Raw genomic sequence first — 25,775 nt, 5'->3', positions numbered from 1 at the left:
ACCCTTTAAAATAACCAGGGGCGTTCCATATGACCGTTTAAAATAACCATTTAAAACTGTCAAAGTTAACAAAAACATAACCACAAATTGCTGCACATACAATCACCCACAGATAACCATCCATCTTCGGAGTGAAAGTGAACATCCGATTACATACAGAATTGAACATCCACATAAGTTGAAAAAAAACCGTTTAGTCACTCTCTAGCACGAACGGCTACGCACCGGAAAACTATATAGTAAAGCATGGAGCAATCAAGTACAAATTGATTAACCTAACTCGTAAATTACAGAATAACCATCAACAATAATCAATATGCATTCAGTCTAAATGAAATTAAAAGAGTAAAGTGGTTCGTTTTCACCAATGAAAAAAAGGTTTTGGGAGTTAATCTCATTTGTACTTTTGCAACAGTTGCCTACAAACCTTATATCTAATATGAACCCTATAAACACACATGAAAACATAAACACTAGCACAAAGCTTGTCCAACTTATCCTAACTTTTGTTGAAGGAGCTTAACAAAGACATGAAGCCACTGGCTTGTTCGGGCACATTCCTGCCAACAACAGCACCAAGGTTTACATCTTGAGATGCGTCCGGACGAACCACCTGCTAGAAAAAAAAAAGACCAAAAGTTATCTTCTTGCATAGTACTATACAAAATAAGGATGCAACGTTGAGATTAATCCAAACATGTACCAGGGATGAATTCTTGTTTTCCCTCCTAGCAGAATTCTTGAAGGACTTCTCCAGGGCAGCGCCGAGCCTCTTACTCTTTGGCCGGCCCTTTGTGGTGACCTTCGACGGGCCTTGGATGTCGACCACACCGACAACGTTCGAACTCTGTGAGCCATTGCTGTTATGGGTCTCTGACACACTCTCGGACCTCTTCTTGGCACTGTGCGCAGCCAACTTGGCCCTTGTTTCTTCTAGAGCAGCATGCAGCAATGCTGTTTCGTCATCATCACTAACGAACTCTTGAGAAATATTATAGAAGTATGCACATAGTTCCCTGAATGCAACATGACTCTCATCCAACCGGCTAACATCATGGATAATCTTGACATACGTATGCTTGCGCTTTATTTTCTTGCTCCATCGAGGGAGAACATAACGGGGGGGGGGAGATACTTGATAAACCCCAATTTTTTTATTTATCTTGTGCTTATTTTAGGGGATTTTATCACATTTTCCTACATTTATTCAACGAAATATCATGGTTTTGTAATTCTCCCTTAAATTGTGTTTAAGCGTAAAAACATGCTTTTTTGGCCCTTAAATTGGTGATTTTAATTCACTTTAATTCCATTCGATGCCTTGATGTGTTTGTTGAGTGATTTTAGGTTCATAAGGCAATTACATATTTCCACCCATGATCATCTTTTCTTGCAAGTTTGTAAAATCTTTCAATAATTCAGTTCAATTGTGGGTTTGCTTTGATTGCTATTGCTTTAGCCCTTGTACATGTATTCTTGGAAATTGATTTGTTTTGACCAAGTAGATGCATTCATGTAGATAGATTGCATGTAGATAGGTTGCATTTAGTTAGTTTGCATTGAATAAATGTTGAGACCCTTTGCTTCTTTCTTGATTTTAGCATGAGGACATGCTTAGTTTAAGTATGGGAAGGTTTGATAAACCCCAATTTTGTGGTTTATCTTGTGCTTATTTTAGGGGATTTTATCACCTTTTCCCACATTTATTCAATGAAATAGCATGGTTTTGTAATTCTCTTAAATTGTGCTTAAGCGTAAAAACATGCTTTTTAGGCCCTTAAATTAGTGATTTTAATTCACTTTAATTCTATTCGATGCCTTGATGTGTTTGTTGAGTGATTTCAGGTTCATAAGGCAAGTATTGGATAGAAGAAATGAAGAGAAAAGCATACAAAGTGGAAAATGCATGAGGAAACAAGGATTTGGAGTAAATCAACCAACGCGCACGCATGGAAGTGAAGTTGCATGGCGACGCGTACGCGTACATGACGCGTATGCGTGGATAGGAAAATTGCCAAGCGATGCGCACGCGTGACCCACGCGTACGCGTCGATGCTCACACGTGACTCACTTAAAGGCAAAATGCTGGGGGCGATTTCTGAGCTGCCCAGGCCCAAATCCAACTTGTTTCTGAGGGTATTTCATGCAGAATTAAAGCTAGAGCAAAGGGGGAGTACTTAGTTAGTCATGATGAGCCTTTTGTTAGTTTTCTAGAGAGAAAAGCTCCCTCTTCTCTCTAGAATTAGGTTAATCTTTCTTAGATATAGGTCCAATTTCATGTTTTCATCTTGTTTCTTTTATGATTTCTTGTTTCCACTACTTTGATTTGCTAATTTCCCTTTTATGCCTCTTTCATGTTAATGAACTCTTGTTGGATTTGGATCTCTTTTAATACAAATTAATGTTTGATGTTTCTTTCATTGATGATTTGAGTTATTATTATTGTTCCCTTGCAATTGGTAGTTGGTAGATTTATATTCTTTGCACTTTTACTATGCTTTCCCTTTATGCCTTCCAAGTATTTGACAAAATGCTTGGAAGGATGTTAGAATAGATTTTGAGCATTCTTGGCTTGGAAAGAGTGATTGGGCAATCTTGAGTCATGAAAACCCAATTTAGATTGGTGATCTAGAGTTGTTAGTTAATATTATTTCCATTGACTCTAATCTCTTACTAATTCTATTAGTAAGTTGATTAGAATTTTTAGATTGAGATTAACTAGTCTTGTTTGACTTTCTCTCATAGAAGATAACTTATACCTTCTTCCAACGTTAGAGATGACGAAATAAGATAAATTCTTGTTAATTATTGTTATTAGTGACTAGGATGGAAAGCCTATGATCTCAATCCTTGCCATAAATGTCTCTCTTTATTACTTGTTTTCTTTAATTACTTGCTTGATTTACTTTTCTTGCCATTTAAATTCTTGCCCGTTTTTCTAGCCCCTTTACCAATCAAACCCCTTGTTCTCTCATAGCCAATAATTGATCACTTCATTGCAATTCCTTGTGAGACGACCCGGAGTCTAAATACTTCGGTTAATTTTCATTGGGGTTTGTACTTGTGACAAAACCAAATTTTAATTTGATTTGAGGATTGACTATTGATTTAGACTATACTAACAACGGAATTATTTTGTGGAATTCTGAACCGGTATAAATCCTTGTATCAAATTAATGGCGCCGTTGCCGGGGAGTTGCAATGGTGCTATGTTATTGGCTATTGTAAATATTGTGAATATGTTTGCCTTTTTCTTCTTTGTTGGTTTTTACTAGTTGTAGGATTTTGCTTTCTTTGTTTCTTATTAGAATTTGTTTTTGTTTTCTCTTATCACCATGAATTTTCATCACTTTGGCTATGAGTGTGGTTCAAACTATGTTGTAGGAAATGAAAGCTTCAATGAGGATGTGCATCAAGGATTTGGAAATCAAAGGTGGGAGGAGCCACAAGCTTATGGACAACCTTCTTGGCAGCAACCTCCTTCCAAATCAAGTTTGACAAGAGTGCTTGGGGATATGACTACTCTCCTCACGGAGATGCGCAAGGACCAAAAGGCATTTTATTCCATCCAAGCCGTTCAAGCGCCACCCCAACATGATTACTCTTCGGACTCTTATGGGTATAATCCAAATCCTAACGCATATCAATCTAATGTGTGTGATGACCCTTATTGTGATTGTCAACCACAACCACCACATACATATGACCCCTTTCCCTCAATATAGCCCTCAACAACCATACTCACAAGCCTCATACCACCACTCACCTCCATATGATCCTAACTCATACCCACCATACCAACCACCATATGAACCATATCTAGAGCCACCACCATTCCAACACCAATACTCCCAAGAGCCACAAATTCTATACACATCACCTCAAGACTTTCACCAATATGAACCACCTTCCAACTATAATACCTTTCCCTCAAATAATAAACCCTCTCTTCCACCACCACCTTCATCGGAAGACCTAATGCGAGAGCAACAAGAACTTCTAGCTAGGTGCACGAATCATGAAGAAGCGTTCAAGGAGCTAGAAGCCAAGATTGCTACCATAGCGGAAGCCGTTAGCAACATGGTCTCATCCTGCCTAAGCCTATGCAATCAAGGCACTCCCATTGTTGAATGTGGAGAAGCACCCCAAGAGCTTAGTGAGGGAGTAAATTTGGAGCTCCAAGGCGAGGAAGAGAAGTTAAAGCAAGAAGTGCAACAAGAGGAGGAGGTAGAGATTATTAAACAAGAGGAAGTAGTGGTTGGGTATTTAGGATATGTTGAGTACATAGAGGAATCTCAAGTGGAGGAACCTTCTCCCATGAAGTGCGAAATTGGTGTTAAGGAGGAGAGTGCACAACCTCCAAAGCACAATGTGATTGGAGAAGTGGAAGAAGTGGTACAAGCGACAAGCCCTCCTATTTATGATGATTCCGCATCAACATATGATCCTTTTGAGCATGATGAGTCCTTCCCCAATACATTTGGAATTGATGATGAGGTAGATTTTACTAAACCTCCTATTTATGATCTGAGTGATGGGGAAGAGATAGAAGAATTTAGTGAAGAAGAATGTGAACTTGAGAAAGCTTGGCAAGAGGTAGAGCTTGAAAAACTTTGCCAAGTGATGGATGCCTCTAGAAGAGGATGGACGGGAGTGGAGCGTACTTTGTCAAGACCGTTAGAAACTACTCCACCTAGGTTGTCATCTAATCCTTCATTTGAGTGGGTAAAACTTCTAACTCTTAACTTTATTATCCCGCTTGAATTTGGCTTGCTTGAAACGGATGGCCAACTTAGGGCACTTTGCGGAATTAAACGTAAGAGGAGGATGTTTAGTGGTTGGCATTGTAAGTCTAGGCTCATTATGGTTGGAAGCTCGAATTTGAGGAGCATGGATTGGTGTAGTGCTCAATTAAATGGGTCTAGGAGGGTCGTTTGGTGCCTTCACGAGAATTTGTCTTCTCCACCACCCGAACGGAATCAAAGTGACCAAATTGAAGACGGGTGTGAAAACAAAGTATGGGATCCCGGATTACAAGGTGTGGATCAACTTTGGGAGCCCGTGGTTTGTGAAGAACTCCATCAAAGCTTGGAGTTATTATCCTTGAATGAAGAAGCACAATGGAAGTCCAAGTATTGGTGGATGTTCAAGGATGGATTCAAGTTCAAGCCACCTTGATGAGGAGCTCCCCATAAGTCCAACTTAAGGACAATAAACAAAAGTGCTAGGTGGGAGACAACCCACCATGGTAAACTCTTTCCTTTTTCTCTTTTGTATATATTGGTAAAACTAGTTTAATTTCATGTTTTGTTGAGTTTGTTGAGTTTATTTGGGAGTCTAGTAGGTTAAATAAGGTTTTATGATGTTTTGGTAGCTGTTTGGAGGTTTGGAATGCTTGGTTTGGTGCAAAAACATGAAATTTTTTTTGAAAAACAGAGCACCATCCACGTGTACGTGCACTCCACGCGTACGCGTGACCCAAGTATTCTTGACCATCCACGCGCATGCGTCATGCACGCATACGCATGGATTGCATATTTCCAACTCTAAGCCATTTTCTTGAGAGTTGCACGAACAGCGCGCGCACACTGCGTGAAACGCGCAGGCCAACTCACGCATACGCGTCGCTCGCGAAATAACCCATCGATGCACACGCGTGCCTTACGCGTATGCGCCGCGCCCATTTCATCACTCCACGCGCACGCGTCAATGACGTGCACGCGTGGGCTGCCCTGCATCAACCATCTTCTTTTCTTCTCTTCTTTCCATTTCTTTCCTTCTTCTCTCTTCTCTTCTTTTCTTTCCACCCTTCAAACATCATCCAATACTACCAAACACCATATAACACCATTCCTTTTAGTTAGTTAGTTAGTTTAATTTTTGTTTTCAATTATAAGTGTTGGATTACCAATCTTGTTTACTGTTTACTGCTGCTTATTACTAATAGGATGTTAGTTTAACATCATTGTTGTTGATTGTCATTGTTGGATTTCTTTGTTAAGGTTGTATTTGGTTATTTGGCTTGGAACTTTTTATGCTTAATGTTTTTTGAATACCAAGTACATGTTACATTGCCTTCGTGCATCTTAACTATTTGACTTGCATGTTTTGGCCACCATGCACTCATCATCTATTGTTAGGCAATTGTACATTATCGATGCATTGTTTATTAGGTGTTGCTTATTCATGATTAAGCCTTATTTACCTCACCTATTTCATGCATTGAGATTTTGGAATTGTGAAATCGGATCGAAAGCTTGCCTAAGTGACATATTTTTGAGCTTTCTAAGATTTGTGGGCCATGCTTGCTATGTGATTGATTTTTGACTTCTATATTCTTTTTCTAAGTTCCATAGCATCCATGTCTTCCACCTCTATGTCACTTAGGTGTTGCAACAACTTCAATATGTGTCATTGATTGTTGTGAAAGTTTTATATACCATTTTGTTCACTAAATTTACTTACACATCAATCAATGTCCATTCATTATCCAGTTTCACAATTGCTTGACTCTTAGCTTGAATGCTTTTACGCTTTTTTATTGCTTGTTTGGTTGTCTTAGCCTACAAGTTTAGAGCATCTCAAGCACATTAGGATGAGTGAAGTGCATGTTCCTTTTTATGTAATTGTGACATCGCTCTCTTTATGCTAGTGTGTGTTCTAGATCGCATGCATCTTAGAACTCACACACCTATCTTTCATCAATGTCACACTAATTCACTCACTTCATTCTAGTGATTTACCTCATTTCAACAATTTATGCTTCCTTGCTTTTTACTTTCTTATCTTACGGTGTCATTTTCTATTTTTCATGACTAATGCACCACAAGCAAAAATGGAAGCGGAAGAAAGAACACGCAGCAACCGGTTGATCCGCCAGCTGAAGGTAGCAATTTGGAGAGTCGCCGTACCCCCTTGCTCATCTTTGAGTGCACCGAGGACGGTGCAAACTTTTAAGTGTGGGGAGGTCGTCCGACCATTCGGCATTTTTTGGTGACAAGCTTCTAATCCCAACACTTTTGTATTTCATTTTTAGGTCTTTTAGGATTTTTAGTGACATTTTCTTAGTTTGCATATATAATATAATAAGCTTAGTCAAAATAATGAAATTTTTCAAGAATTTTATCTATAGGGCACCCCAATTGATTGAAAAAAAAAATTTAGAACTTGCTTGAATTATACATTGTGGAACATGATTTTTGAGCTAAGAACACAAGCATGTGAGACTTGAGCCTAATTGTGTGGTTACATCATGTAACCACTTATTTTCATCCTTGTGTGCATTATTCTCTTTCCTATGATTGTAATCCTTGATTTGTTTGATTCTTTATGTCCATTATCTTGTGTATACATGCACTTATATGATTGAGGTCATTGTTCAAATAGCTCACTTACCCAAATAGCTCACTTACCCAAATAGCTCACTTACCCAAATAGCCTACCCTTTTATCTTCCATTGTTAGCCAATTTTGAGCCTATGCTTGACCCATTTGTTCTTAATTGTAGCACATTACAAGCCTAAGTGAAAAACAATAAATATTCCTTGTTTGGATCTTTGATTATCTTAGGCTGGTGAGAGTGTTCATTATTTGATTTTGGGAGAGTTGGGAACATTGGGTAGAGATAAAAGTATATTTTTGTATTTTTGTTGAAAATCATGAGAATCGGGTATATACTCATGTATTAATCATGTGTAAACCATATGCATTGATGTTCTTGTATATATTTTAGTTTGAAAGGAAAAAAAATAAAAAAAAAAACAAAAACAAAAAAACAAAAAGAAAAAATATAAGAAAAAGAAAAAGAAAGAAAAAGAAAAGCAATAAAAAAGGGGACAAAATGCCCCAAAGTGAAGTTCAATAATAATCAATGCATATGTGTGGTGATCAAAAGAGAATGCATGAGTGTGTGAATAAGTGAAGAATGGGTAGTTAGGTTTGTTTAGAATTGTATAGGTTGTCATAGGTTAGGTGGGAAGTTTAAGTTAATCAAAGATTCAACTTTCAAGCTCACTTGACCATATGCATCCTACCTTGACCCTAGCCCCATTACAACCCATGGGAAAGTCCTCATGATATTTGTATGCATGCATGAAGTAGTTGTTGATTGTTAGATGAAAAATAAATCTTGGAAAGCATGATTAGGGGAGAATTGAGTGAATCAACCCCATACACTTGAGTGCCTAGAGCGGATACACATCCGGTGAGTGTTCGATCGCTCAATTACATGTTTCCACCCATGATCATCTTTTCTTGCAAGTTTGTAAAATCTTTCAATAATTCAGTTCAATTGTGGGTTTACTTTGATTACTATTGCTTTAGCCCTTGTACATGTATTCTTGGAAATTGATTTGTTTTGACCAAGTAGATGCATTCATGTAGATAGATTGCATGTAGATAGGTTGCATTTAGTTAGTTTGCATTGAATAAATGTTGAGACCCTTTCCTTCTTTCTTGATTTTAGCATGAGGACATGCTTAGCTTAAGTGTGGGGAGGTTTGATAAACCCCAATTTTGTGGTTTATCTTGTGCTTATTTTAGGGGATTTTATCACCTTTTCCCACATTTATTCAATGAAATAGCATGGTTTTGTAATTCTCTTAAATTGTGCTTAAGCGTAAAAACATGCTTTTTAGGCCCTTAAATTGGTGATTTTAATTCACTTTAATTCTATTCGATGCCTTGATGTGTTTGTTGAGTGATTTCAGGTTCATAAGGCAAGTATTGGATAGAAGAAATGAAGAGAAAAGCATACAAAGTGGAAAATGCATGAGAAAACAAGGATTTGGAGTAAATCAACCCACGCGCACGCACAGCAGACGCGCACGCGTGGAAGTGAAGTTGCATGGAGATGCGTACGCGTACATGACGCGTACGCGTGGATAGGAAAATTGCCAAGCGACGCGCACGCGTACGCGTCGATGCTCGCACGTGACTCACTTAAAGGCAAAACGCTGGGGGCAATTTCTAAGCTGCCCAGGCCCAAATCCAACTTGTTTCTGAGGGTATTTCATGCAGAATTGAAGCTAGAGCAAAGGGGGAGCACTTAGTTAGTCATGATGAGCCTTTAGTTAGTTTTCTAGAGAGAGAAGCTCCCTCTTCTCTCTAGAATTAGGTTAGGATTAGGTTAATCTTTCTTAGATCTAGGTCCAAATTTCATATTTTCATCTTGTTTCTTTTATGATTTCTTGTTTCCACTACTTTGATTCTCTTAGTTTTCATGCTAATTTCCCTTTTATGCCTCTTTCATGTTAATGAACTCTTGTTGGATTTGGATCTCTTTTAATGCAAATTGATGTTTAATGTTTCTTTCATTGATGATTTGAGTTGTTATTATTGTTCCCTTGCAATTGGTAGTTGGTAGATTTATATTCTTTGCACTTTTACTATGCTTTCCCTTTATGCCTTCCAAGTGTTTGACAAAATGCTTGGAAGGATGTTAGAGTAGATTTTGAGCATTCTTGGCTTGGAAAGAGTGATTGGGCAATCTTGAGTCATGAAAACCTAATTTAGATTGGTGATCTAGAGTTGTTAGTTAATATTATTTCCATTGACTCTAATCTCTTGCTAATTCTATTAGTAAGTTGATTAGGATTTTTGGATTGAGATTAACTAGTCTTGTTTGACTTTCTCTCATGGAAGATAACTTATACCTTCTTCCAACGTTAGAGATGACGAAATAAGATAAATTTTTGTTAATTATTGTTATTAGTGACTAGGATGGAAAGCCTATGATCTCAATCCTTGTCATGAATGTTTCTCTTTATTACTTGTTTTCTTTAATTACTTGCTTGATTTACTTTTCTTGCCATTTAAATTCTTGCCCGTTTATTTTCTAGCCCCTTTACCAATCAAACCCCTTGTTCTCTCATAGCTAATAATTGACCACTTCATTGCAATTCCTTGTGAGATGACCCGGAGTCTAAATACTTCGGTTAATTTTCGTTGGGGTTTGTACTTGTGACAAGACCAAATTTTAATTTGATTTGAGGATTGACTATTGGTTTGGACTAGTACTTTGTACACTTTATACAAGTGGAAAACTTCAAGACAGTGACAGCATAACACACCTGAACTCTCAAAAAGATTGTAATCACAACGAACTTCTTGTGTGGAACAGTCAAAGTGTACATCGTACGGAACGCAGAGAATAGTATTGTTGACTAATATCTTCTCTTCCACCTTCATGCACACCGATGGGCCATCTTCAGCAACTACAGAGACCCTGCAATTAGCCTTCTTTACGAAATCAGTTTGAACATCCCTAAACATGCTGGTAGTGTAGTCTTGCTGAAACTGTTTCTCTATAGGTGAGCTCGTTGCACAAGGGATAACACCCCTCAAGTCTACAGCATCATCCTCCAATTCCCTCTGCTCCTTGACTCTAAGCACATTGTCATATTCGTGAACAAATTGAACCAAGCTAGTCTTACTGTGTAAGAATCCACCGTAGAATGCGTGCATGCTCTCAGTTCTTTGCGTACTCCTCATGGTAGTCCAAAATTCACCCTTGAAGTATATGGGGACCCACATGCGTCGGTCATCATACAGATCTACAGAAAATAAAGAATCCCAATTTAAGCATAGAACCCTACACCAAACTTATTACTACAAATGAGAAATGACCATCCACAATTACTGATATACTGAACATCCTTATGTATACTATAATGAACATCCATTCAATTATCATCCACAATTACTGATATAATAAAAAACCAGATGCAAGATAATTGTCAATTAAAGCGTGTGAAGTAATCGTACAGTAACAAACCTGACAGCCATGTGTTGTTATGTAAGTTGTACTCATCTATAAAATCAGACCAGTTATCTTCAAATGACTCCTCAGTCCGAGAGTTCCACACAATGTCATTGAGGTCATCATACAAATCTCTGTACCGGTGGTAACCCCCAAGCTTCTGTGGTAACTTCTTTGTAATATGCCAAATGCACCACCGGTGGCGTGTGTCGGGTAATGTATTTTTTATCGCATGAAAAATGGATTGACATTGATTGGTTATGATACGCTGTGGAGCAGTTCCCATGCACTTCACCCATTGGCTGAAAACCCACTCATAACTTGGGATTTTCTCATTCCCCAGCAAAGCACAACCGAGAAGGGTCGACTTACCATGGTGGTTGACCCCAATGAACGACACAAATGGTAATCCATGCCTACTAGAAAAACCAACCGGACATGAGTAATGACAAACACGATCGCATAGAGTTTTACCGAATAAAGGACAAAACACCAACTTAACTACTACATACTTGTTTGTACTGTAGGTGTTATCAACTGACACGACGTCTCCGTAGTATTCATACGACGCCCTACACCTTGCATCCATCCATACTGCACTCCTAAATTTACGCTCCTCGTCCAACTTCACCGCGTAAAAGAAGTTCGGATTGATGTCCTTCATTCTCATGAAGTAGCTCATCATCTCCCTAACATCCGTATTCATGTTGCTAGTTCGAAGTCTTACTGTTATATAGTTTCTTAAATCCTTTTCTAAGAATCCAAGGTTAGATGGGACTCCTGCCTCATTTGCCAAAGCTAGGAATGTCTTATTTGGTCGAATCCTAGCCTCATCATTATCCTCGATCACACACTTCGAATGCATGGTCAGCTGCCTATACTCATGGTAGTGAACAGCCTTTCTCGCTGAACAAGGGTGGGAGTGCCTCAACTCAACCTTGAACAAAACCCAGTCTTGCATGTCTTTGTCAAACTTGACATATATCCTTGCCTTGCACCCAGCAGCTGAAATCGTATTCTTCCGTATTGGTGATTTGACACGAGACCCACAGAACCCGTCGCGATTACAGTGGATAGCTTGGTTAACGAGTATCTTTGTGATCTTGTCATATGTTGTCGTCCTTATCTTAGTTGCAAATCCTACTTTCTTTGCGTAGGAAACATAAAAGTCATTAGCCATCTGTAACTGCGCAAACCGCATTCCAACTCTTGGTATCTCGTCTTCTTGAAGGCAACCATGATCTGGTAACTACATTTTAGATTAATTAAAAAAAATAATTACCATTATTGATTAAATGAAACATGCGAATTATGACTTCACGAAATTAAACTAGAGTTTAAAACCTCGTCACCAAGCTCCATTTCTTCACTTCCAACCTCAATAACATCCGACAGTTGCATGGCCTATAATTCCGAAATAAACACAGTAAAGGAAAGGAAAAAATTCTTATTAAATATCATGTAAATAAAACCTCAAACACAAGCACAAAAAATACAACAACAGCTAGAAATCATGCTAATCATCCTACCCATTTTAGCTTAACACAACTGCATGCTAATCATTTTACCCATTTTAGCTAAAATAATATGCAGGAAGCATGTAGGTATACCAAATAATATGCAGAAAGCATATGAGCATATAAATAAAAAATATGCAGGGAGCATATAAGGATACCATGCCATTATAAAACACTCATATAAGCATTCCATGATTAACATGCAGCAAATACAATAAGCATACACTTTAATTCAGACAACGATTTCAGCCACTGCATCAACCTATGGTTGCTTTTTAATTCATTGAATGACCATCATGTAGGGAGAATATACGCACACCATACATTATAATGCATTCATATAAGCATACCAACCAATTAATTCATGCCATCTCATCATTCATATAAGCACATAAGGCCATCTACATGACAAATAATAATATGATAGGATGGTTAGCATATAAAGGTGACATATAACATGAAGGCATCATACATTCATCTACAAATACACGCATCAAATATACTTCCTGCATATATTCATATAAGCATGAAATGCAACCAATTAATTTATGCTATCTCATCATTCATATAAGCACATAAGGCCATCTACATGACAAATAAGAATATAATAGGATGGTTAGCATATAAAGATTCCATATAACATGAAGGCAGCATACATTCATCAACAAATACACGCATAAGATATACTTCCTGCATATATTCATATAAGCATGAAATGATTAATTAATTTAAGCAAATCCTCCATGCATATAATCATACCATTCAATATAAAACAATCACAAATTTAGTTGAATCTCAACTCATCGATCACATTTGGATATTGCATTAAACATAAAAACCAACACCTCATTTACATTGTGACTAAAAATATAAATTAATCGAAAAATAACCATCCATGGCAGAATTTGTTGATCGTAATTGCTCACCTTGTTCGACTTCTGACCGTGGATGACGACATCGCCGAATAAGTTTTCATATTGGTTTGATAAATTCTCTGCAACCTCAGACGAAACACAAACTAGCGGTTCAACCATATCGCACTCCATTAATGAATTTTGGCTCGGTGGTGTGCATGAAAAAAGACCCTCGCTTGAAACACGTTCGTCTTGTGATGTCGCCATTCCGAAGAAAGGCAAACCGGCTACGCACTGTACGGACAAGGGGGCGGTGCTGGGCGGTGGACTGTGCGATCCGAAAGGGCGGTGGAAACAGAACAACGGGACGCAGTGCTTGCCAGTGAACTCTGTTGAGTGGTGAAAACAGACGCAGACGGCAGTTCGTTGTTAATCGAGATTCTCGGATTAATCGAGAGAATGGAGGTCACGCCGTCTTGAGAGAGGGAGTTCGTTGTTTTGATTCTATAACTGACGGTAATCCTAATTTGTTTCAAATTTCAAATTAGAAAGAATTCAAAACTAAATAATTACCCATAATTTAATTTTAATTTCAATTAAACCCCATTGTATGCATTGTACAATAAGGCTATTGTCTCCTCATACTTTTTCTAGTTGTATTTGTTCTTTCGTCATTTTTGTAGATAATATTGTTAATGCTTGCTGACGTGGATCGTTAAGTGATAACATAACCTACTCCAATAATAAGTCAGTAACTCATTAATGTTATCAGATAAATTTGCTAAGCTAACGCAAATTAGTCCCATATGCTAAAACTCTAATCTCAATCTCAACCACGAATAACTCTTTCTTTCCAAAGCACCAAGAAGTCAAGAACAATCAGACAATAATTGCATTGGAATTCTTCGACAAGATCAAAGATCAAAGGCAAGACTGCGCCAAACTGAACTATTTTTGTCATTTTGCTGGACGACTAAAAAAAGAAAAGAAATGCCACCAAGGCCAATAGCACATTTGAGAAGATGGTGATTAGAGTTGGTTGAAATAACTATAACATGACTATCTAAGAGGCTTTCTTAGTAACATTGGTTCGTGCATTGTAGATCAATGAGGCTGTCAAGTTCTTAAAGGTTAAGAAAGACGATGACTACTTTCCAAGTTTGAAATTCTTTACTAATACTTTTGATATTATCATCAAGCAAAACATTATCGTTATGTAGGATGTCATGTTTGAGAGTGGCTCGGTAGTGCCTAGCTTAGTAATGCACAATGCTATCATTGGCTTAGTTAGTAATAACAATGAGATTGGTCATACTTTTTTCTTTGGATCAAATGGCGTTTCAGGGTATTTTCCTTGACTCCCTCACTTAAAACATTGTTGTTGAGTGCTCGGTGAGAAATAAGAAGGTTTGTAAGACTGAGAGGTTATTCAATGTGATGGTGAACAACAAGTGCTGGTAACAAAGCAAATTTATCTTTTTTCTAATTATAATATCATCTAACTAGAAAAAAAAAGTTATTTATGGTTGAGATTGAGATTAGGACTCTAGGATTTGGAAATTGATTTGAGTTAATTTAATCAACTTATTTGGTTAGTATCAATAAGTTATTAGTGAGGTGTGCCACATTATCACTTAATGGCCCACATCAATAAACATTAATCACATTAGCTATAAAGATGATAGAAAGACTAACACGACTAACTCTATTATCTTTAGGGGACTATGTTGAGTTTGAGAAAAACAACAATAATAATTTGATGATGACTAACATTATAGTTTTGGGTTGAAAGTTCAAAAATTGTTTGTGATGTGTGTGTTTTGTGCAGAAAACCAAAAACAGGTCCAATTACAAAAACCAATACTCACTTTTCTCTCTAGTCTGTTACCATTGTGCCTAAACTCCAACCAAACACTCACTTCTCTCTTCTGATTGTTACCCATGTGAATAACCTTATATCAAAGTTGAAAAATTTTTAAAAGTAAGCAAAGAAAGAGAAGCTTAGTTTAGGGTTCCATCAAAATGAAAAAGGTAATCAACAAATCCAAACAACAGAGAGAAAAGAGGAAGAAAAGTCAGATGCTAGTGCCAAAAATAAAAATTAAATCAAAGGTCGAATCAGACGAAAAATTAGAATGGCATTTTCATCTTTGTCCTACCATTATAGCTTGTTGAAGCTGCCTTTCTCTTGCATGCACCATTCAAGTAAGATGAAAAAATAGAGATTGTGCATCTCTACTGTAAATCGAAGGTAAAAAACAAAACTTGGGTCCAAATAATGGATCAATGGTTCAGATTGTTGAAGTAAAAAAAAGGAAGGAAGAGAAACAACTAGGTAAAGATTCAAGCCACTTTAATCATTGCTGCTATCCCATTTCTTCTCTGTGTTTCTGCTCTGAATTTTAGGAAAGAAGAACAAAGTCAAAGGTGTTCAACTAAGTTCAAATTTTGGAAGCTTTACTCTTATTTAAAAGTGTAAACAGCTAGAAATTGAAGTAAGGAGAGTAAGCATATTGTTTGGGGTCTTCATAGTTTTCGAGCTTAACCTTCTTCTCCTTCATGGTTTTCTATTGAATTTTCTATTCTTCAGTTTTTATCTTTGTTTTTTATCAATGGACAAAAGGCATTAAGTGAGGAATCAGTAAAAGCCATTGAGAGAAAAGGTAAAGAGAGTATTCATGGAGAAAAGTTATAAAATTGTTTCAATCTCTTTTGTATGTATTTCTTTTGTATTCATGATTTTGAGAGGATTTCCTTGCTAAGTTGGGTAAGTACTTAGTGGTTGAAAGTCTAGAAAGTGAACCTAACCAAATCAAGCTTAGGTAGAAGTTCGGTTTATTTTGGATAGGATTGGATAAAATCTTAGGGAATCGGTGATTGTAATCTTTGTGAAAGATATTGGAAATTCTACCACTGTTGTACTGGAGACTGGATGTAGGTCATATTGCACATGGTGGTTGAACCAAGATATATGGCTGTGTCATTTTTTCTATTATCTATTCTGTTTCTGTTTTACATTCGATATGAGATAAAATGAAATTGTCTCTTGTTTAATTTATCTCATTGAAGTTACAGTAATTCAAAGTATCCAAAAGTAATAAATTTGCTCTATTCCTAGTCAATTGTGAAGAGACAAAATAAAATTGTCTTCTATATTATCAACAGCAGTTCAATTTTAAATCCAATTTAAAATTAAAATATACAAATTTAAAAAAACCATAAATTTAACCACTTTTTTAGATCATTAATAATCTTCAGACTATTTTGATTAATTTATTTTTTCAAAATAAAATAGAAATTAAAGTATCATTTAAAGACGAATTTAACAATTAATTTTTTTTTTACTATCATCTCATATACAAATGCATAAAATGAGGGGAGATGGGCCAAACAAAAAAACAAAAATTTGCATTATGCCATTATATATGAAAAAATATTAAAAAAGGTTTTAACAAAGAAACATGAAATTCAGTTGACATGTGGTGGAGTAAATATAAAATTATAAATTTATTCTTTTTAAAAATTTATATTATTATAATTTATATAAGAGTAATGTTAAGAAATTAATACTATAATAATTGATTTTAATTAATATTTTATCATGTTAACAAATAAGTGCAGTATAAAATCTACTAAAGACGAACTTTTCTTAAAGTTTGTATTTTAGATATTTTTTAATTGAAATTTCGAATGTTATTATTCTTAAGAGTTTTTTTTCTCTCGTACTAGTATTGATTGTAATATTGATTGTGCAATACTAGCTTTCAAAACTTTCTCTTTATTAATATTACTGATTATTGATTTAAATTCTGTTTTAAGAAATAATTAAAGGACGATGTAGCCAATATAAGAGAAGGTATTTTGTGGACTGTTTGAAATTATAGAAATAGTAAAATTTTTTAGAATAAAACTGTCTTATGAAAAAATGAGCAGAAAAATTAAAAATAATAGTAAACTAATGGTATGAGGCAAAAAAAAAGTGAGAAGTGATGTACATAGGAGTGAGATGCAATTTGAAAAAGACAGAAAATGAATATAGTGAAATTGTAGTTTGTATAAATCGAATACAAATATATTTTATATTAGAGAAAATACTGTTATATGGACGATTTGGTGAATGATGAGCCAATGAAAAATGTATTATTGGTTGAATTGTAAATATTCTTGCAATTTATTCTTGAAGAGGTAGGAGTAAAAGAAGAAGATGTAAAAATGATGGTTGATAATAAATATACTGTAAAACATGTATTCTAAAACATGAAAATATGAATACTAATTGGGAGTTGAGATTTTAAAGAAACAAGACAAACAACATAAAACATGTATTCTAGAACATAAATATAGAATTTAAAGGAGAAAGTTAATAAAGTCTAGAAGAAAGTGGGAATTAAAGACAATAATTAAAGACTATAGATAGATAAAGTGAAAAAAAAATGACTATATTGACTTCTTATGGAATATAAATGATAGAAGAACACAATAAAAAAAATTCAATTCAACTTATTACATTATATTTGAGGAATAATTTAATTCTATGTGTATTATGCACTTGTTTATTAGTTTTATATTTATGGTTTAATTAAAAAGATCGAATTTTTCATTATTGATCTAAAAAGAGGAGAAAGTATATGTATGAGGCATCAATAATACCACAAAACCTATTTTAATTTTTGTCCAGTTTACAAATTATAAGCATAACAGAGTTACTTAATTTTTTTGAGAAATGTTATTTATAAACTAAAATCAGTCACTAAAATCAACCACTAATGTATTTGTGTATAAATACATGTGTGGTTTAATTTATTTTTAATATATATTTATATTTTAATATATATTTTATACTGATAGCTAATTTTGGCGACTAATTTTAATGTACACGTAACATAACCCAATCTTTTTATAAAGTTATGTGCTATTAAGTATTAACTAATGGACTTCATAAAGTACTATTATCATTTAATAAGATTAACAAACATAAAACAATATTCTACTAATCTACTCTATTAGGCCAATGACACTACAGAAATCAAATATATTATAAGGATAAAAAATAATAAAGTAATTCAAAACAAGAACACATAAAAAACATCATATATTATAAAATTATATATTAACAAATTAATTAACATCACTTGTAAGAAAAATCATAAAAATCGAATAATTTCTCAATTACAAAAGAAGCACATGAGATTTATTATTATGGAGGAGTAAATAAGGTTCCAATGCTATAATTCTTCAAAAACAGAGAGAATAATAGACAAAAAATTCAAAAATTCATGGATAAAATACAAAAAGAAAAGATATAAAAATATACAAAATAATTTATTGATAAAAGTTTATACCTGATGTGTATAATAGAGATATATGTGCATTGTAGTTTCTATAGGTTAGAGCGAGGAAATATATAAGGACTTGATTAATGAAAAAGAGTTAATTTTAATACATTAACCGTGTAAAGTATTTTATATAATTGTATAATTACATTTATATTTTTGGATAATCATTCATATAGTTGATATGAAAGGTAATTATTTTTTACTGATATGATATTATATAATTAGATACATATGTAGAAATATTTTACACTATAATAAATCAAAATTAAATTTAACAAAAAATAGTCAAATAGTAAAAATTTGTTAATAATTAATAAGGACCGTTTTAGATATTTATTATTACATGAGATTATATTAAAATTTTTAATTTCAACCAGAATAAGCTAACTCTGAAAAAATTCACCACTTCTCAATGCAAAAATTTTTACTAAACCAATTCTCTTTTTTTTTTTGGGTGAACAGAGGAGCCATTGCCAAGGACCCAAAACTAAATAGCAGCTACACTTCTAGGATGCGGCATCCCAGATTCATCAACAAATAACAAGAAATGAATTCCTGCTAGGAGAGTATTCCAGTAGTGAGTATTACAATTTTGCTGAAGGCTGTAATTAGCTAATCAATTGGCATATACATTAGTCTCCCTATAGATATGAAGTTATGAACCATATGGACCATCCAATTTCTCCCCATGAGCTCTTTAATTCTGCAATAGAGCATCGATCCAGCGTCAATGGAGTCTTTGTTTTGAGTAACACTACTGATGAACGCTTGTGAGTTAAGCTCCACCTTCATCACCCTTCTAAAACCCAGGATCCACGCCATTTCCAGTCCTAAACAAATCCCCATAATTCTGCCATATAAGCAGAACACGCCCCTAAATTTTTAGTGAAACCCATCACCCATTCACCATCATTATTTCGAATTAAGCCACCACACCCAACTTTATCAAGATTGTTCTTGGCTGCTCCGTCCATATTGACTTTGACCCAACCTTCCGGAGGGGGTGCCATTTAATATTGGTTACGTACTGGGTATTGAGATCACACTCCAAACTCTGTTTAGAGATAGCTTTCCCCACTTCAGAAGCAAATTATTGGATGATGATATGACCTACAGACGGTCTTTTGTAGGAATGCTAAAAAATTTTCTGGTTCTTCCAATTCCAAAATCTCCAGCATAAAATAAAGAAGATGTTTATCCAGTTTTCATGATTAGAGAAGCCCCAATTGGTACTGAGACCCTTTTCAACTCATTCTACCAAGTCCAACTGGAAGAAGGTTGTAATGCTATTTTGTCTGATGAATTTTTTTCAAACAGGTTTAACAATTCCACAATCTCTCAAAACATGAAGGGTGCCTTCAATATTAATCCCACAATGGTAGCACATAGGTGAAATACCATACCATTGATTTCTTCTCTTATTTGTCATGATTCTGTTAGGGTAGCTTGCCACAGGAACAACTTCATCCTTTGTGGTCCCTTCCAAGCTCCAATGCATTTCAAACTTCCTTGTCTTGGGAAGAGACACCAATACTGTGTTGATAAGCAGATTTTACAGAGAATCTTCCATCCTTGGAGTGATTCTAGGCTAACTTATAAGGGGGATCGGTGACTTTTGGGACAGGATGCGCACATATGCTTTGAATGCAATTAGCCGACAGGAGCTGTTGTAGGTCCTCAATTTTCCAATCCCCTTCATTATTCACATAGTCACAAACTTTCGCATCCTCACCTTCACAATTGACATTGAAAAATTTATAATTCAGAAGTTGGCTTCCTATATTGAGTCAGTCGTCCTTCTAGAACTTGGTTGAGGTGCCATCACCCACCCTGTGTATCAAGCTTTCTTGTATGACAGGTCATAAATGTGACAAGCTTTTCCAAAGGTCACTGTCCCCCACCATAGCTCTCACACTAGGAAGTGAGTTTGAAATACCATATTTACTATGGAAGGCCTTAACCCACAGACCGTTGGAGTTGTTGATCAGCTTCCAACCAATTTTCAAGAGAAAGGTAGTGTTCATACCTTCTAAGCTCTTAAATCTCAGACCTCTAGCCTCCTTGGGCATACATAAAGCTTTCTAATTGATCAGCTGGGCCTTCTTATGTTGCTAGTTTGATCCCCACACAAAGGTTCTTTGAGCCTTTTAAATTTCATGACACACCATCTTAAGTATGCGAGCATGCTGCATTTGGTAATATGCCATCAGAGTGATGGCAGTCTGAGCCAAAACCACTCTTCCCGCCATTGAAAGGCACTTCTGTTTCCAGCCTTGTAATTTGGTCTTTACTTTGTCAAGTATATGAGCATAAGCTCACTTCTTGTTCCGTCCTTCAAGGATGTAGACCCCCAAATATCTACCAATTTCAATTGTCTCCGTAAATTATAAATAGGAAGCAATGTCTCTTTGAGTCGAATTGGAAACTCTCTTGGAGAAGTAGATTTAGGTTTTTTGGCTACTTACAATTTGACCAGAGGTATTACAGAATCTTTGGAGGCAACCCATGATCTTTCTCATTTGTGATTCTGATGCTTCTGCAAACAACATGAGGTCGTCAGCAAACATAAAATGGGATATCGTTGGGACTCTACTGCCAAAAAATAAGGGTTTATAGTCTCCCATTTCTACCAAATCCTCAATGAGATGCAAGAGTCTATACATGCAAATAACAAAAATATACAAAGAGAGTGGGTCTCCTTGACGAATACTGCAAGAAGAGATGAATTTATTGGTTGTCTCTCCATTCCAAAGAACCTGGAAGCTAGCCGACTTAACACACATCATAATAATCTCTATCAGTTTTGGGGGGAGGGAAAAGTCCTTAAGATATTGCTCTATGAAATCCTAGCTCATATGGTCGTACACTTTTTCGAGATCGATTTTAATGCCCACGAAACCACTTCTTGATTTGATTCTTCTCATTGGATGAATAATCTCATTAGTCACTATGATGTTCTCCTGAATACGAAGACCTGGAATAAAACTGGTCTGGGCAGGAGAGATACAACCATGAGTATGGGTTTAATTCTGTTAGCAATAATTTTACTGATCACATTATAAGTGACATTGCACAGTGCAATTGGCCGAAACTGGGATATGAATTCTGGATGTTCCACTTTTGGCATCAAAGCCAGGAGGGTATTATTCATAGCTCTGATCTCATTGGGATTGGCCCAACAATTTGCAACAAACCCCTTTAGCTTACCACCCACTATAGACTAGTTCTCCTTATAAAATCCCGCAGGAAACCCCATCATCCCCTGGGGCTTTAAGGGACCCCATGGGAAAAATAGCCATTTCAATTTCTTCATTAGACACAAAATTTCTTAACTTTTGAATACTTGCTTCATCCAGCATGGGATACCAATTAGACATAGCAATGTGACAGTCACGGTTTGTTTTATTCTCTCTGAAAAAGTTTCTGTAATAGTTACAGATGTGGTCTCTTATAAGAATCTGGTCTTGTATCCAAGCACCATTTTCGTCTCAGAGCTTGAGAATTCTGTTACTTCACCTTCTGATGAGAGTTCTGGTGTGAAAGTATTTTGTATTTCGATCACCTTCCACAATCCAGTTTTCCCTGGACTTCTGAAGCCAAAGTATTTACTCTCTGTCCAGGATTAGTTCCAATTCTTTATTCAGCTCTGCTTCTAGTTTGTCCAGAAAATCACATCTTTCGTACCTGGGAGAATTTTGGACACCTTTTAATCTACTTAATAAAGTTTTCTTCTACTTGAAAATGTTGCCAAAAACTAATTGGTTCCATTACTTAATTTTTATTCTGAAGTCCTAAATAGTAGTTGGAAGGCTATTGTCCATTTTCCAATTTTGCTTCAGAAAATTCTGGAAGTCACAGTGTTGCATCCACATGTATTCAAATCGAAAAGGTTTGGCTATTGGACATCCACTTCTTCTCTCACACCTTATCAACAGGGAATGGTGGTCTGAGTGGACTCTGGGGAGAGTTTCTACAACTGCATCCTAAAATCATAGTCTCCACTCTGCATTGCATAAAGCCCTGTCAAGCCTCTTAAATATACGACAACCGTCACTCCATAGCGGACCCTTCTAGATAAATCTGGTGCCTTTGAACCCTATGTCTATGTGATTGCAATCATCCATCCAATCCCTAAACCTTCTGATTTGGATCATGTCAGGGGGAGCTCCCCTTTTCTTTTTAAAGACATCTCCAATCTCATTGAAATCTCCACAGAGGAGCCAAGTTTACTGCATTGATGCCGCTAAGTCTTTCAAGAACCATCTCCCTTCTCTTTGCTTGTTTTCATGTGGACTGGCATACACAATCGTGAGCTCCCAATGGCCAGAGATGTTAGCGACTTTAACATGGGGCGATTGTTCATGCCTTTGGATCTTATTAACCTGCAGGCTAGTTTCGTTCCAGAGCAGCCAAATTTCCCCACAAAACCTTGCGCATCCACAATAATATGATTATTGAAACCAGTTCTTTTGATAGACTCCAAAGCTGTAGCACCACTACAACATGTCTCTTGTATAGCCACTAAACTAGGCTTATATTGTAACACATACTCTTTTAAGGTCTTGGAGAAGTTGGGGCATGCAGCCCCTCTAGTGTTCCAGCAGAAAATATTTATAACCCAAGAAACGAGGGAGGTATAAGCCCAAAGGGACCAAGGAGGAAAAAAATAAACCAGGCCCAATTAGGCCATCTCTACATCTTCCCGCAAAGGGACAAACCTGTTATCTCTGTTCATCACGATAACAGTTTTCTCTGCCATAATCTCATCTAATTCAGAGCCCGAGAATTGCATTCTTTCTAGGTCAGGTGGTTTAAGGTGGGGTATAAACCCAATAGGTATTTCTAACACAAAAGTGTCTCCTGGGCCCATTATCTCATCAGTAACAGGTGAGCTGTCAAGGAAGGGGTTGTGATTACTATTATTAAGAAGCGGTTGGAGAAAGCCCCTTCCCACTTCAGTTGGAGTCATATTGTTCTTACCTCGGTAGTGCATAGCCCTTTCCTGATTGGATGCTTTGCTTGAGGTGGCCTGGTAAAAAGCATTTTGGGTTGCTTCAGGTTGCTCTTGATTTGGGCCTCGTTGGGTTGGGTCCGTTTTGGATTTTGGGCTATGCTCAAAGCTTTTGCCTTCCTCATATGGCTATTTGACACGAATTTGGGAGATCTTTCCTATAACGATCCACAATTTTGAAAATATAAATATAAATAAGTTATAATTCATTTCATGAATTGGAGTTTCTTATTTTAGAAATTATTTTATTTTAAGTAATTAAATTAATTTTATAACTATTTGAGTTTAATTAAATTCAGATTCTTATATATATTTTTATTATGATAAAATATTTACATAATTAAAACTATAATTTTATTAATTTATAAATAATAAAAATTATATATATATATTAATTTAAGTAATTGATATTTTTAATTTGAAAACAAAGTTTAGTTAATAATATTATTATCGAGTTCGATATTCGCAGATATGACTAAATATTGGTACTTCTTGGTGAACGTAGCTTTGCTAATATTTCACCGTATATCTTTTATTGTTATGTTGCTAATGTCATTTATATTAGTAACTCATATATATTATTACTTGTGTTTTAATATATCCAGCTTTCATAATTATCTGTTTAAGATATTTATAACTTGAATCACTGACTCAGCAGCTTGACTGCAACACCCAACCCCCTTAATGACACGTAGCCCACTATTTCACTATATAATCATCACTACCAGCCCTTAATTTCCCATTTTCATCACCAAAAGAAAGAAAATAATAGAGAGAGAATGTGAGTTTCCATCGAACTTGAGAGCTTCCAAGCTTGATTTCTTGAGATCTGTAATTCCAATAAAAAATCTAATCCGATAAAGGTGTTCGTATCTTCTTCCTCTTCATGTTGACATTGCTTTTGTTCGGTATAAGTTGATGGTGACACAGCTCTCCTTCCTCTTGAGTTTGGCCAATTGGAGTTTCTAGGAGGCACAAATGATTTCAGACATTTTCTTCTTCAGCCGATTGGTCAGAAAGCTTCTCCGGAACTTCTGTTGTTTTGATTTCGTACGAAGGTAGGTTTGGTAATTTTATAATAATTGAATGTGAATTTTATAAGTAAATGTTGTTTTGATTGATTATTATTGAGTTTGGTTGAGTTTTATGTTGAAATTTTGTTGAATTATTATTGTTGCTTGTGAATTGTGGTTCGGCCATGAAGAACAGTCCAGCTGAGGTTATTTTGGTGATTTTGGGGCTGTTGTGAATAAGGATTATTAATTGACATTGATGAGGTTTGATGACTGAGAGACTAAATAAAAAGTGGTGAAAGATCAGTAATAGTAAAGCTTAAAAAATGGACTTAAAACTCAAGTTGAAAACTTGAAGAATTTTAGAAATGAGATTCAGTCCTTTGGTAAAGTTAAAATCAGGAAAATAAAATTTATATTTGAAATTGAAATAGTAATTTAAAAAAAATTGGAAGTTAGTTTTGTAATTATAGACGTTTTAGGGTATTTTGGATAATAAATAAAGTACAGGAATAAAATGGATATTTTATAAAAGCACAGGGTTACTTTTATAAATATTAAGATATCTGAAGTTTCAAATATAATTTTATAAAAATTTTGAGTTAAAAATGAAGTATTTAAAAGTTTGGAGTTAAAACATAGATAATAAGAATTTAGAAATAAAAGTTTTATGAAGCTAGGTTTTTAAGAAAAGGTATACATATTATTTGTTTACCATTTAAATTATTCTATTTAAATTATTATTAATATTTTATTACGAATATTAATTAGTAAAGATATTATTAATATTATTATAAGTCAGAGAAGGGCAAATAGAGTGATTTAAAAGTTTTAGAGAATGCAGACTTAATTAAAGTACTTTATAATTCTTTTTCATAAGATACTTAGGGAAAGGTGAGAGAATAATGCGAAGATAAATTATATTATGGAATGATAAAAAAGAAAAGAAGAAGAAACAAAAGGAAAGGAAAGAAAAAAAAGGAAGAAAAATATTAAAGAACCTTTGCCACAGGAGAGCAGAGAGCAAATATTAAAAGAATCTAAAGAACCTCTGCCACAGGAGAGCAGAGAACAGAAAAGAAAAGAAAGAAAGAACGAAAATAAAAAGATATAAGCTCACAGAGATATTGTTTGGCACTGAGAACGAGCTGAGATGATTATTTACTTGCTGAAAACGAGCAGAGATATGGTGGTGAGTTCACCGAGATTTGCTTTCTAGAGATAAATCGGCCAATCCAGGAGATGGTCGCACCTATAAGACAGAGGTTGCTTACAGAGGTTATCGA

The 25,775-nt window shown here is 35.5% G+C and overlaps 1 protein-coding gene across 1 annotated transcript; it reads right to left on the bottom strand.

Annotated features, from left to right (window-relative positions):
- Window positions 1–499: 499 nt before the first annotated feature.
- Window positions 500–13,411, bottom strand: LOC148578545 (protein FAR1-RELATED SEQUENCE 6-like). Its single transcript, XM_088503088.1, has 7 exons — window positions 13,202–13,411; window positions 12,103–12,162; window positions 11,271–12,007; window positions 10,774–11,174; window positions 10,070–10,552; window positions 704–1,134; window positions 500–613 (listed from the first exon to the last, which is right to left on the bottom strand). The coding sequence occupies exons 1-7, from the start codon at window positions 13,394–13,396 to the stop codon at window positions 500–502; spliced, it is 2,421 nt and encodes an 806-aa protein (XP_088359214.1). The 5' UTR covers window positions 13,397–13,411.
- Window positions 13,412–25,775: the final 12,364 nt, after the last annotated feature.

The sequence above is a fragment of the Arachis ipaensis genome, chromosome B1 (assembly GCF_059453495.1).
Source record: "Arachis ipaensis isolate K30076 ecotype BB chromosome B1, ASM5945349v1, whole genome shotgun sequence".
Classification (NCBI taxonomy): Eukaryota; Viridiplantae; Streptophyta; class Magnoliopsida; order Fabales; family Fabaceae; genus Arachis; species Arachis ipaensis.
Note: the sequence above shows the minus strand (reverse complement) of the source record. Positions and strands in the feature narration are given on the sequence as shown.

Bases quoted from the DNA above. Each gene is read 5' to 3' on its own strand.
- LOC148578545 (XM_088503088.1), bottom strand. From the start codon at position 13,396: ATGGCGACATCACAAGACGAACGTGTTTCAAGCGAGGGTCTTTTTTCA. The intron at 11,175-11,270 runs GTATGTAGTAGT...TTTTTCTAGTAG, and splicing joins AACACCTACAGTACAAACAA to GCATGGATTACCATTTGTGT. The intron at 614-703 runs GTACATGTTTGG...TTTTTCTAGCAG, and splicing joins AAAACAAGAATTCATCCCTG to GTGGTTCGTCCGGACGCATC.